The sequence below is a fragment of the Ambystoma mexicanum genome, chromosome 3q, assembly GCF_040938575.1.
Source record: "Ambystoma mexicanum isolate Mex_15411 chromosome 3q, UKY_AmexF1_1, whole genome shotgun sequence".
NCBI classification, from domain to species: domain Eukaryota; kingdom Metazoa; phylum Chordata; class Amphibia; order Caudata; family Ambystomatidae; genus Ambystoma; species Ambystoma mexicanum.
Window position 1 is genome coordinate 169,832,762 of NC_090926.1, and position 14,883 is coordinate 169,847,644.

Below are 14,883 nucleotides of genomic sequence, written 5' to 3' on the forward strand. Positions count from 1 at the left end.
CCAGGAGCTCTATGGAACGCTGCACAAAATGGGGATGGGTCTGTCGCATCTGAAGGGGAAAACACCCTCATAGTCCTGTCACTGAGGAAGGATTTGACCCATGTTATAGCTTATTTGGAGAAGTGTGCAGCAGAATTGAGATGGCTGCAAAGGACCTTGTGATCGACGAGGTCGAATGCGGCCGAGAGATCCAATAGTAGGAGGAGGGCTGTTTGACCTTTGTCCCGAAGCTCATCTATTTGGGCCTTCAAATTGATGAGGGCAGTCTCGGTGCCATGTCGGGGGCGGAAGCCTGATTGCCGTACTCCCAAAAGCTTGTGTTCCAAGAATTTTTGGATTTGGGTATATGCAATATTATCAAGGATTTTAACAGGAAGGGGACAGTTGTTATTTGTCGATCGTTGGTGGGTATGAGGGGGTCAAGGGTTTGTTTTTTCAGCAGTGGTACCCAAGATCGTTTCAAGTTGGTCGGCACAGTGCCTGAGGCGAATGATGCATTGACAAGTTTGGATATAAAGGGGGAGATTTCTCTAGCGGCGTCTTATGAGTTGTGCAGGGCACATGTCGCCTTGACAGAGGGTTTAAGAGATAAGATGACTTTCTCAACCTCCAAGATGGAAGTTCTGGTGAATCTGAATTGAGTAGCTGTGTTTTGGTCCTTGGGAGATGGGTTAGTGTTGACTTGGGGTGATTGATTAAGTGAAGCTTTCTTAGTAGCTATTTTCTTTTGGAGCATGGCTACTTTGTTGGCTAGTGCATGTTGTATCTCTGTACACCACATCTTGTCTTTTGTGCATGAATCTGGAATGGGAGTAGGCGATTTTAATTCTTTGAGGATGGAGAACAGTTCCCTCATACTCGAATTAGCCATTCAGATACGCTTGTTATATGAGTTGCATTTGGCCAGGAGCATTTCCTTTTTATAACGCGAGGATATTTCTGTAAGTTTATTTTTATGGTCTAGTGATGGGGTTAGCCTCCAAATGGATTTGCAACTCCTCTTAAGTTGTCATAGGTCCTTCAGTTCTGGAGTGAACCATTTATTGAGGTGGGATTTAGGTTTACTTGGTCTAAGTTTTAAAGGGGCAATGCTGTCTAGAGTGGTAAGCATGATTTTGTTATACTCTTCCACGAGCAGCTCCGACTCTAGGTATTCCTCAAGTTGATTTACGGTGGGTAGGATAGCAGTAATCACTTTATCCTTTGTGATACTCTTTTTGTTCCTAGTTGGACATGGTGGGGCCATATTTGAGACTGGTGGGAGCAGTGCAATGGTGGATAGTTCAAAGGTTACAAGGTAATGATCTGTCCACAATTGTGGGGAGATGGAAGTGATGGTGGCGGTACAGTTGTACTGTTAAGCTCACCTGGCTCCCACAGGGGCATCGACCGGACCCGGACAGCCGCGACCTCCTCCAACATGAAGCGTAGTGCAGAGATGACAGACTGGACTGGACCACCTAACCCCGTCTGCTTGACCCATAGAAGTATTCTCCTGCAAGTGGAGAAAGGGATTTAGCCACCCGTGGATTCTAGTAATGGCACCCCACTGTTCTCCCCACTAATCACCACCGATTCACTTTCAGTAAGCTCACCTTATGTTTGTAAATGATGAGCTCTCCATCCTGCGTGGAATGCAGGGGCGTGTAGATACCAGTTACTTCACTGGTTTGAAGGCGTTGGAAGAGTTCCGGATGAATATTGACTCTGAGGTTCCAGCCGAGAACCCGTAAGTATTAAGTTAAGAGTTCAATATGTACGGTGTTCACTCTTGTACATTCCTTTCTTATGTTGCAGCTGGGTCCAAGGGAAGATTCTCTTGTGGCAGCTGATGGTGTTCAGGTAAGAGTCTGTATTACCCAACACTGTCCGGCAAAAGATGTGTGTGCTTAAATTGCTGGTTTCTCTCTCCTTACAGGTGCGGTGTAAGAAGTTGCAGTTTGTTACAGAATAATGCCTCTGGTTGTTAATCAGGTAGGTCTATGGTGGAGAGGTTGCATTTGTTGGCTTTTTCGGCTCACCTTATGTTTCTTTTGTCCCCTAGATGGTGGAATTCGGCGGAGACAATGATGGAGGCTGCGCCGGATCGAAAAATGCTGTGAAGACTGGTGAGTATGGCGCGGCACTGCAGCTGGCGATGCGACACGTGTAGAATAATGTCCTTTTCAAGTTCGAAGATGTGATGGATCCGGAATTCAGGTAAGTATTGAAATAATACCTGTTTTCTAACTTTTCCTTCTTTCTTCTATTGCTAGGAGCTCTGGATTCGAGGTGGGCGTGGCTGAAGACTGGATGCTGACTGCAGGCACGGTGAGCGTTACGCTGCTGGATGCAGAATAACGCAAAGCATGTGCTGCTGTTGGGGCGTGGTTTAAATAGCCTCCAAAGTAGTTCCAGGTAAGAAGTCCCTAGAACCACACCCGAGTAAAAAAATAGTCCCTGTAGTAAAATAGTCCCATCCAGGCCTCACGTTGGCTTGGATTCATTTGCAGCATGGTCTGCATGAGGTAAGTAAAGACTTTGAGTCTGGCACCTATGGCGCCAGGACTGATTTCTATTATGAGCCTGGCGCCTAAGGCGCCAGGACTGAACCCAGACTGCCCCCAGCCGGGGCTGCTGGGGTTTTAGTAAATATCTGGATGCCTGCTCCCGGGGCTGATGGGCTTGATCCGGATGCCCGGGGGTAGGCATCATGAGATGTACTCCGCTAACCAGTCGAGGATTCTCCCTTTGCTATGGATAGGTTCTAGAATTTTTGGAGTTAAACCTAGTTCAGTGAGGGTGTTGGCCACAGAGCTGGCATATATGTCTAATGGGTCATTATAGCCCAGATTAAAATCCCCTAGAATGAGCAGTTGTGTAGATATTCTGAGATTATTGGATAGTAGGCTGCTAATATCTTCCTCGAATGTTCCCACAGGGGCAAGGGGTCTGTAAATGAGATAGTCCGTGTCTGGGAGTTGTGAAGAGGAACCTTGCATATTACTCCTATCTTGTCTCTGAATGCTAGAGACAATAGAGGTCCTGCTGCATTGTGTGATGGCGAGCAAGTCAAGCTTATCGGACAAAATAAGTTCACAGATGTCAGTGGCATGCGCAGTCAAGGATCTGGCGTTTATTAGTCTGTCTTTGAGAGGGGGGGGCGCTGTCGTGGGTTTAGTTTGTTTAGTTTTGATAAGAGGATTGTGGTATCAAGATTTTGCCATTGGCGGTGGATACTTTTTGGCTATTGGTTCTTTTGTTTGTGGCAGGGAGGAATATAGTTAGCGGCTAATGGAGTCTGGTGAGTCTCGCTCCAAGTCTAGAATTCCGAGAGGGTGTACTGCAGGGAATGCTTGGAGGACCGCTAGTTAGGTTAGGGTATGGTCGATCCATGGTGGAGGGGATGGTTATAGATGTGACGGTTATGTTGTGTATTACTCTCTTGGTAGTTGGGTGGAGGTTAGAGTCAGGTGTTTGGTAGATAGTAAGCAATAGGTATATGATGGACCAGAGGCAGTGGGATAAGATGCTCATGGTGTGATGCTGCTATAGCTTTATGTTGGGATACACCTGCTATGTGGTGGTTAGGATAGAGGTCGTCTGGGCTAGTGGATGGGTGTTAGGGAGGCTAAGTACACCTTGAGGTAGGTAAGTGTTTACTCTAGGCCATGTGGTAGGATTCAGGAAAAGCTGTGTCTATCCACGTCATGCTAAGCAGGAGTGCCATCAGGGCGGTCTATCCTAGTCGACTTAGGGCCAGATGCTGGAGGCTGGGTCAAATTCTGACCAAAGGCATACTGGATATAAATATTGGTCGGCATAAATGACAGAAAATGACACACAATTAGGTAAGTGGTAGAACAGTTTGTGTGCAACCCAAATATATATGCAGTTTATAGGTAACACCTTAGCAGAATAGATTGTTAGGTAGTCCGTCTATATAAACAGCTATGGCGACTAGCAACACGTGTGAAGCTGATGAGGGGCCGAATATACAGGCGTTATGGATAAGTTCCCATGAGCGATTGGCGCCTGGTCTCATGTTAAAGTTTCAAGGATCACAAGATTGTATCAAATGACAAAAGAAAATAGTATAGGCGTATAATTAAAACATTAGTCAGCGTAATAATATAGACATGTGGCATATGTTCGAACTCGTACTGTGCATGAAGTATATACAGAAATTAGGAGAATCACATGGGAAGTGGTACGGCAAGTAATGGCATAAAAGGCATGTCTGAAATTCCCAGTCCAAGCAGGCAGAACATGGCGGTAACTACCAGGGAATCCTCTATGATGCGGCCCCCATTAGCACAGTTCTTAAGTGATTTGGTTATGTTAACTTAAGTGGACAAAATGGGTCAAGGGACTCCCATGCGGGAGACACGTATAGTACCTTATGTTATGACCTCGGCTGAGGTTCTGTGAGGGTAGGCAGGGTTGCAGGGTGCAAGGGTTATCATGCCACAAGGCGTGTTTGGGAGGGTCAGGAGGCAGGTAGATTGCAGAAATATCAGGTAATTTCTCTGAATAGCAGCGACTCGCATCGTGTTTTGGTGCTGCTCACCTGGAGTGGAAAGCCTCAGTGGACCAGCAAGCCGGCACAGTCCGGCAAACAGGAGGCAAAACAGGACCTTGTCCTTGGCCTTTGCCGCAGGATGGCTGCCCCCTTACGGTGGCGCAGATTGGAGGGTATGCTTGGCGTAGCATAGCAACCGAGGGAAGCAGCCTCGGTTTCAGGCCGCGTTGCGCCAGCCACTTATGTTGGGCAGAGGCCCGGATGCAATAATACGAGCGGCACATTTAAACAGGCACACAATTCGTGTGCTGGGTGGGTGAATAAGCACAAAACATGTACATCTGCTGGGTGGGTAAGACCAGCATGGGCCGTAATCATCTGTGGGCGGGTCAGGGTAATTCTCACCCTATGTGTTGATATTCGAGCTGATATGCACGGGAGGCTCTGATGCGGGGCAGTCGCTGGAGGTCTCGGTGGAGGGGGAGGAGGGCTCCTGCCCACTCTGTTGCAGGCGTACAGGTCACTGATCCCAGGAGGCAAAACAGGGCCTTGTTCTTGGCCTTTGCCGCAGGACGGCTGCAGCCTTACGGTGGCGCGAATTGGAGGGTACGCTTGGCATAGCCTAGCAACTGAGGGAAACAGCCTCGGTTTCAGGCCGCGTTGCGCCAGCCATCTTGTGCTGGGCAGAGGCCCCGATGCAATAATACGAGCGGCACATTTAAACAGACACACAATTTGTGTGCTGGGTGGGTGAATAAGCACAAAACGTGTGCATCTGCTGGGTGGGTAAGACCAGCATGGGCCGTAATCATCTGTAGGAGGGTCAGTGTAATTCTCAACCTATGTGTTGATATTCGAGCTGATCTGCGCGGGAGGCTCTGATGCGGGCATCGCTGGAGGTCTCGTGGAGGGGGAGGAGGAGGGCTCCTGCCCACTCTGTTGCAGGCGAACAGGTCACATAAAGAGCCAATCTCAGCAGTGCAATGCTCCACAGCGCGGCCGCTCTGCCGCTCCGGCTACACGACCAGCACCACCATGCTCCTCCAACTCCCACATATCACTGGGCTGCACAACACCAACAGCACAACACCAACAGCCGTCTGCTCGCCACCGCTGTCCTCAGCGGGGCACAGCCACACCCGCTCCCTCTGTACAATAGCTTGTCAATAAGGCAAGCTGTGAGATGTCAGACCAAGACAAAAAGCGGACCGCTCTGGACCTTGTGGCACAGAAACCCGCACTCAGTGCACCAGCACACCTGGTATATTTAGTAGGCGGCCTCCACCTCTCTGCGCCACATCGCGGAGCTCAGAAGACAGCAGCCATCTTGGTTGCGAGCGTTCCTGTGATCTTGTATAGTTTACAGTGCTAGCCTCCGCTAAGGGGCCAACTGTCCCCTGGCACGAAAAGTAGTCTCAGTTACTAGCATATATATAATAATGTTAATGCACAATGGTGGCTGTTACATTTGGGTCCAAGGGATCATGCATCGCCTCCCTTGTTTCTACGATCGGTGAAAGATGTAAGGTTTGATTAAAAAACATACTTCTATCTCTCACCTAGGGCAGCATATAGTGCACACTGTAGCAGCATTAGTATCATATCATGCTCATTGTGAATGTGTGACGTCCAAGTGGTAAGCCGGTCGTAGTATGTGTATGAATGTCAGCTTACCACAATGTTCTCAGGATGGAGTGTTAGGTAAGATTTGCACAGAACTGGTAAATCTCCCTTTCCTGGTTCAACATCAGAACTTTTTGCTTTATTAGTGGGATATTTTTCATTAATACCTCAGTGAGTGGGAACCTTTTTCCACACTCACATAATCTATAACTCTTTTTATGGGTGTCATTTTTAAGACTCTCCATTGAGTCTTTTTAAAGTTATCCTCTTTAACAACTTATTGGCAATACGTGCCTGTTGTTGCTGGGTTGCCCTAGGGACTCCCCTTTTACCTTTCTTGTGCTAACCTTGAGTGAACTACAGTTCCCAAGGGTAGAAAGGATCTTTGGACCCCTTTTACATTTTGTTAAGTGAAACCAGCACAGCACACCTTATGTGGAGTGCTGGGGAGAAACAATGTATCCCCATTCACACTAAAACTGTAACAGTTCTGTTACAGTGATAAGCTTACATTCAATGGCTGGTGGAAGTGATACCTTGTATTAATTTGGTGCACCTTTACCGCAGGCTGTGTTCACAGCTGCAGTAAAGGAACCCAAGGATGTCCATTTTTACCAACATGGCCCCTGTCTTCTTATTTCGCCATTTTAGTGTTTCTTCTTGTTTCTAGTTCCTTCCCCTTGCATTCAGGGCAGGAAATTCCTTTGTGTGATTTTGGTCTTTGGTGGGAGTCCCCTGGACTCCCTGCCCAGGCTCCAGTCTGTCTGTGAGAGCAGGAAGTAAGGGAAGAGTCCAAAACTCCTCAGCCCTTTGTCTTACACCTTGCTTGAATGGGGAAAAATCCCAGTGGGGGGCTGGCTGTCCTGATTGGACAACCAGACAACCCCTTCTTGTAAAATGCGGGGAGAGAATGCAGACGTTGTGTTGTAATTCCTGATAAATACTGCAAACCTGGAAGCTGAGGACATGTCGACCACTGGATCCTAAACCGAAGAGGAAGATGAAGGAAAAGCGGCTAAAATGATTTCCAGCGACCGGAGAGCCTGCTGTGTAACTGGAGCCTACCGTAGTCCTTCCTTCCAATCGATCTGGGGACTCCGAAAATGACGACCCCGACCAAGAGCCTGGTGGGACCCACTAGACACAAGAAGACCTGCATTTTGAGCCATCCCATGTGTTGCTGCGACCTTGCGTTGTTGGAATACCCCAATACCCTGGGACCCCAAGACATTGTGCGCTACACGGTCTTCTGTATTCCGAACCTCGCTGAAACTTCCACCAGGATGCCGACGATCGCCAGAGACACGAATCAAGTCCAAAACGTCCCCTCACCAGAGTGCTGGACCTTTGTAATGATGAGAATTCAGCTGCGATGTTCTGTCTTCTCCTCTGCTCCTTGAAAAGGCGCCAAATCCACAGAACCGCATTCAGCCACGAGAGAAACCTTGCCTAGAGCCTTCGTCATCAATCCCTGCTGCAAAGTCCCTTCTGAGGTCTTGCTTTCAGTCGCCACGACAAGGAATCCATTGACCCTGAAGTTCTACTGCTGCAAAAGCTTCTTCAATGCTGAGGTACCGTGTTGGCTTGGGTATGCACTTACCTGAAGCCGGTTAGGATTTCTGTGTAGTTAAACAATGTTTTCTGTGGTTGGGAGGTCCCTCGTCCAGCAAAACCCAGTCCCACTGCTAGAATCCTGCTAGGGTGTCTTCTGCGAAGCCCCTGGACCCTCTTCTAACTCTAAAGTGAAATACTTATCCGTTTTCCCAGTTTTCCTAAGGAACTCTAACTTTTGCTACTAAAGAACCTATTCTGACACTGTCTGTTGGTCACTAGTCCTAGTGACCCCCCCCCCTTCTGCCACTGAACACTCATGCTCCAAGAATAAGGGAAAGACTGTCAAGGGATTGGGACTTCTGCCTAGAAAAGAAAATATGTGTTTTAAAAGTTACTTACTTGTAAAGAGTTGGTTTGGTAACTGTAATTCTAAGAATGAACAGTTGCAAAAGTTCTTACTCATCTTGAATGTGTGATGCACTATTCTTAAAAGTATGGTTAACATCTTTTCTTCCTTAGCCACTGTTTTGCCAGCCTAATAGAAAGTAGATGTGAAGGCATTTTACTCTCCTGTGTGTGATTAGGTTGTGCCTCTTCCCAAATGTAAAGTGTTGGTATCACCAGATAAGTCCTTTGAGGATAATTGTATGAGTGTCCGCCAACTGGGTCTTGCTTCCCGTGTCCTAGCCTGTCCTTAACAAGTCTGCATTAGGTTGTTGTCTACCTATAATAACTATTCAGTAAAGTGTAACATTGGGTTTTCCTTCCCCCCCTCCATTGTGAGGTTAAACAAAGTATGTGGGTTTTACTTACCTTGAAGTAGCTGTGTGCCATCCCAAATAAGTTGAGTTACTGCTTACCTCAATCTTGGGGTCTCTGATTTCAAAAGCACCTGCAATTGTATATTACATCTTTAGGTTTTACTCACCTAGTAGAACTGTGTTATGACAAAAGTAGTTCTAGGTTTTCACTGCACCTAGAATAAGTGTTTCACGATACTCATCAAAAGTATATTGTCCAGTTGACCGATTAAGTGATTTGTGCTGAGACTCATTATACAACTGGAAGGGTCTACTGCCCTAGCATTACTGAATGTCATTGTAAAAAGTAACCATTGGTTTTTACACCCCAAGAATAGGCTTGACCTATACTAAATGCGTATGAAAAGTTTTTGACTTCCCTAGAACTACTGTTAGGTACTTCAAATAAGGTCTATACTTAGGATCTGTGTACTTTCAAGTATAGTGTTGTGTTTTTATACTGTGATTTCATATAATGTTTTAGTGCTTACTTGCCCTTAGGTTTATCTGGGCCTACTTGTATTTAAATTAATCCTTTATTTTTACATACCTAGTGTTTCAGTGTTTCTTTGGATCATTTGTGTGACAATTTCCTTTGTACTGATTCTACAGCCCTATCTCCCTCCTGAGATAAGCCTGGCTGCTCCGTCTATGCTACCATATACTCAGGTGGTACAGCCTTGTACTGAGAGTGGAGTCTTGTACTGCCTCAGTTGAATGGTTTTACTAAGCCCTTAGTTGGACTTCAGAAAAACTGTCCTAACATGGAGACTCAGACAGATGCTTCAGGGTTCGAAATTGCCAGGAGCTGGGAGCTATTTAGTTCCTGGTTATAGCCAAGTGGAGCCTGATTACCATGAAACCAACAGCTACCAGGAGCTACATGTGATTCCTCAGGCAAGTGGTGGCATACAAACGTAGCTATATGATATTAATTGTGTAGGTTTAGGCGCATGTTTAAAAGAATAATGAACCCGCCTACAGGACATTTAATGCATATTGTAGAATATTCCATGGACAAAAAATAAGAGTTTGCATCTTGTGCTCATGTTAGATTTGCTGCATGCTATGGAATGACTCCTGGTTCCCTAGAGGTAGCTCCTGCATAATGGGTGATGCCTGATACCGAGGAGCTGCATTTTGCTCCTGGTCAACAAATACTAATCTCGACCCCTGTGTTTAATATTTGAAGACCTTTGTCATTACATACAAAAAGAACAACGGCTAAGGGTTCCCACCCCTAGCATCAAGTGGGACGTTCATGAGGTCAGTATGTGCATCATGGAGCCAGTGTTTTGGGGGTACCCATGTATGCACCAATGCTTTACGGACTTACTGGAACATTCTCAGATCACTACAAGAAAGTAATTTCCTCTGACATCTGCGTTTCGCTACAGTAGTGCTTCTTGTAGGGACACCGGCTGCACTACTCGTTGGTCAGCCACTGATTCTGCATTGCCCTCTGAGACAGCAGTTCCATGGGATCTCCCAAACGACGTGAAGTGCATACTCTTCCTTTTTTGCTCCACATCCACTCCCCATTTTTTTTTTTTAATTTATTGGGTTTTTATAATGCGCCTATACACAATATGTTTCAAGGTGCAACAAGAGAGAAAAGGGATGACAAAACAGAAACGGTCCTACTAGGCCTTGTGACATTCGGCTCGTGCAAGTGCAGCATTCTGTTCCAACCACCTCACTTGAATTTTGCATGGATTATCAGTAGACTAACCATATGAATTATTTTCTGATAAAAGGTTATCATTCCAAGGTGGACAGTCTGGTACACTCCTATTGTACTCTCTCAAAATAGCCCTATGAGAGAGAGAAAGGGGACGAATCGCACCAATGTTCCTGTCTGCTTTGCATTAAATCCCAGAGCATTTCGGGAATTTAACAATGTTCAGAGATCTCTATATTTGATAAACAAGTCTGTGATAAAGGGGTTGTATGTGTGAATCAGTAAATAAGTAACGGATACAAGGCTTGGTACTCACATCACCGTTCACAGCACTCCTCCTAAGATTAAAATGTTTTGAACCATGAACTATTCATGCTCATTAAGTTTTTGGATGCGAGGATAACATGTCAGCAACATCAGCCACTCAAATGGGGTATAAGGAGTCTTTTGCTTCTTGTTTCTGGAGAATTTTAGATTAGGGGCTAGGTCTCAATCTGATCATGCCCAGTCCTCAATACAGAAACATCTTTAGGGAATTATATCTATAGACCGGAATGGATACCCTACAAGGGACACCCAATAAAGAGGGAAGCATGTACAGAAAGGATTGTAATTCTTACAAACGTTAGCCTGACCAGTAATAAACTGATTAAGCGTTTTAAACAAAACCGGATCCTGTTAGTGGTATAAGGCCCACAGTTCGTCAGCCACTACCTCCTCACCATTGTGCAGGCCTCAAGGGTTATTTCTGCAAGAAAGAGTAGGCCTAACAAAGCTGGCATTACCATCTCTTATTAGTGCTGTCTTGCAGCTAGTGAAAATCATGGTGTTGCAGTGGAGAAAAGATGTTTGGCCTAGAGGATGTACAATTTAGGGTGATTACTTTAAGTGTTTAAGTCCAGTGTGCTATTGTATGGACATGGGACACAGACAAAAACAGTTGGAAGCTGTTACATAGAGGAGCAGCACATACACGCCTTAACAAACAGGGTGGTGACCTGGGCAATGCACAAATCATTGTTGCCCATATATCACTGCATTGTTTTGCCTAGGACTATGGTCTGCACGGTGACACAATGAGTCCTGCTTTCCTAATCAAGGTGCCAGTGGTTGGCGTGTTAAGAAAATGAAAAGTTCTTTGATGCTAAGCGGATGAATTTAGTCCATGTCCCCAAGCAGCCATTAGTGGCAAGCAAATGTCAGTAAACTTTCTCAAAAATTACAATTGAATAGGTACAAAGAAGAGTGCTCTAATGATGGTTACTAACGCTATGCCGCCAGGCCCTTTTCGAGCCCCGGAGTGAGTCAGTACATTCCTACAGCGCTCTCCACTGGCCCGCTATTCGTGATTCATGCACAAAGGTTCCCGCGCGAGGACCGCATATTTAAATCAGAGTCCATCCCACTCCAAGATCCTCACAAGTGAGGATTACACTAAGATCCTTCCCACGCCTGGCGTAATACTAGAAATTCGTGCCAGTGGAAATAATTATCCACAGCACCTATTCCACCCCGTGCAGCACTTCGTCCTGATGAAGGCCGTACATATGCTGGGACATAATTGGTCCACCTAAACGGCCGAAACACCTTGGTGTAGACGCACCCCGAACAACAGTGCATTGTCACTGTCCACTACCAATTGTCAATTCACGAACCCCTTTTTTTGTCTGTTGTTGCTTACTTTGTCTAATTGTGTTGTTTTATACTGAAGTATATGAATCACCATAACAAACTATGTATTTTGATTGAGTTTGCGTTACTTACACGACTGTTGTGTCAAACTATGTGACCCCATGTGTTTGTAAATATATCCTATAAGCCTGTACGGTTGGTTTCATTAAACCGTGTGATGTTATGTTGTTTGGAGAACTGTTCACTCTATGTTGATTTTTACAACTGCATAGATAAACTATTATTTTCTCCAAACAACAAAAAAAGTGAGTTTCTTTCTTTTTCTCCTTTAATGCAGAGGGTAAAAAGGGGTGAAACAGTGTGTTTTCATTAGAGCACTCTTCTTTGTACCTATTCAATTGTATTTTTTGTCTTAAAGTAACCCTCCTGGGTAGAATAGGTCCATAACCAGGAGCCCATTTTTTGAATCAGTAAACTTTCTCAGGCATGCGCAATCTGTAATTAATAATATACACAATACAAAGGTTTGGTGTGTCAAAGTCATGAACATAAAGATACGTTTAAAACGGTTTGTGTGCCACGTTAATTCTCTTGAAAGAATGAATAGTTTTGGTCAGCTGATGCGTTGTGCAGGCCTTCAGAATAATGATGCCCCATGTTCAGTCCTCATCACTCTGGTGTACCAAAAATGTCTGGCTTGTTAAATGAGCCATCACTTATAAATTGCGCCCAATTTAATTGCTCTGTCAACACAAAGCTAGAGCGGGTGGGCAGTGTGTGTGTCTCCAGAGCATCTCATGCTGCGTTCCGAATATGCATTCAGTTGAAACAAAGGAATGCTGAACTATTACCAGCACGAGGTCAGAGGCAGCAGTCTGGGTGGACCCCATTCTGCCCCCCTCTCCCCTCAAAGCTACTTGAGTGTTGCTCCCTGTGCAGCCGCTCCCTCTAAGAAACGGGGCTGGGGGAAAGGGTGTTTGTCCCCCCAACTTTTGTGGCACAGCATTTTGTCCCACTCATTTTGCAAGGGCCGCTTTCATTTAGATGTCATGTTCCCCCAAATATTTTCAGCGAAGTTACTCCACTGCCTACAGGGGCTCCATTAGCCAAAGGGGTGACGGCGAGGAGCCTGTCAAATGTCTCACCTCGCAGGGAGCGCTGTGCATTTACTTACGTTTAAACTATCCTTAACGTGGCATCGGCAGAAAAGGGACTTTTGCTGTGCTCAATTATTAGATGGCCCATTCTTCCAGTGATTAGCATCACTTGGTAGAACTAAACGGCCACTGAATTGGGATGCAAGATGCATCTATTGGATGAAAGAAATGGGTAAAGGATACATAGTAAGCACCTACAGAAGGGAATGAATCACGTTGGCAACTGTGTGGCTATTCAGCCCCCTGGCCTCAAAGGAAGGGGGGTCTTTTTTTGGGGGGGCTGGGTAGGGGGAAGTTGGAGGGGGTCATGGGTCAACAGCGCAATGGGTGGCCCCACTCGCTATCAGCTTTCAAAACGGTCATCCAGCTCCACCCAAAATAAATGTTTTAGCCATGCTTCGCCCCTGGTCATGAGAAAGCATACACAAGTAAATGGAAATGAGCGAAAACTGCAAACTTGAAAGCCACACATAAGATGGCACTCACCTTCAACTAGCGTATTGGGGAGTACACTCAAAGCACTATTTGTTCGATCTTTTCTTCCAAAGGATGCATTCAGCTGGTCCATGGAGACCCGAAGAGAACGTGAATTGGGCTTCTTTACTTCCACCTCCGTCGAGGGCTGCAAAGCAAGCACAGTATTTGTTTTTAGAGTTCTTTCAACACAAATTTCACAGTTCAACCTATGCGTCACAAACATCAGTTTAACCGGGTGAAAATTATTCACGTCACTCCTGTAGTGCACCAGATCTTAATAGGATCTACGGTTTTCACCAGTAAACAACATTTACTATAATTTACTTTCAGGCTGTCTATTAAATTAAAAGCACCACATCAATGGTATACCATTCGTTGAAACAAACCTGCTGGTTACACTTTGTTCTCAATCTGTTTAAAATAAACACAAAGACATTTTAACTGCAATAACATATATCAATGCTCCATGCAGAAATAGGTTGCTGTGGCCCGCATGTTATTGTTTGCATGTAATGAGCGGCTACTGTTTGCTCAAATATAATGCCAAGGAAATCACTATTTTCCCGTGCTTTGGTGGACAAAATATTTAAGCAAACCATAAATGATCTTGGCACGCAGGACCAAGAGCGTGGCGCCGAAACGACCGGCGTCCAAGTGCTGCGCCAGATAGTCCGACTTGGTAGCCCACCTAGTTTTTATCAAAGGAAATTGAAAAAAAAGTTTAAAGGGGCCAATTTAAAAAAAAAAAAAACGTAGCAGCAAATGTGTTATCTTGGCATCTCAAATCCCTAACTCGCACCAGATCCACTGCTTACACTGCACTTACATATTTTGTTCGACCAAATGTCTGGTAACCCTTACATTCACTGCATTCATTATAAAATATTCACTATCATCAACTTTAATAAAACGGAGGGCCTAATTGACGTAGCGTTTTCCAAAGGGGGTTTAAGGTGGTTTCAAATTAATATTGTTAATATTTAAATTATTAAAATGTAAATTGTTTCGCGACATTCCTTAACTTTTTCAACAGCGAGTGCAAGACGCAGGCTGCCACATTAACGGGTCTGCCGATCCGCTAAAGGGACAGAGGCCGACACCTGTTGCCTCACTCCTCCCGTGACTGGAAAGATTATAGAGTAACAGCAGCCTTTTCCCGTTCAAAGGAGGAGTTTATTTTTACTATATAAAGAAAGGAAAAGGTTACTTAGTTTCATCTAAGTTCTTTCTCATGGGCATCATGCCTAGTATTAATAAGCCCATCTACTTTTACAAACCGTAATGCCTTTCCTATTAAGGCCATTTATATTAAACGCACCCTCTGCTTTTAAAATGTCCTGTTTACCCAAGAGGCCTAAAAACAACACCCAATGGAACCAGCATTAGGCAGGGCGGTACGGCACATGGAACCAGCATGCAGGCAGGGCGGTACCGCACATGGAACCAGCATGCAGGCAG

The 14,883-nt window shown here is 45.4% G+C and overlaps 1 protein-coding gene across 7 annotated transcripts in view; it reads right to left on the reverse strand.

Moving 5' to 3' along the window:
- SCN8A (sodium voltage-gated channel alpha subunit 8) overlaps positions 1–14,883 on the reverse strand; it is a 1,610,732-nt gene that overhangs the window by 657,596 nt on the left and 938,253 nt on the right. For all 7 annotated transcript variants that reach the window (XM_069653414.1, XM_069653412.1, XM_069653417.1 and 4 more), the window contains exon 13: positions 13,435–13,570. In XM_069653414.1, the coding sequence (XP_069509515.1) occupies positions 13,435–13,570 (136 nt within the window). The remainder of the gene's footprint in view (positions 1–13,434; positions 13,571–14,883) is intronic.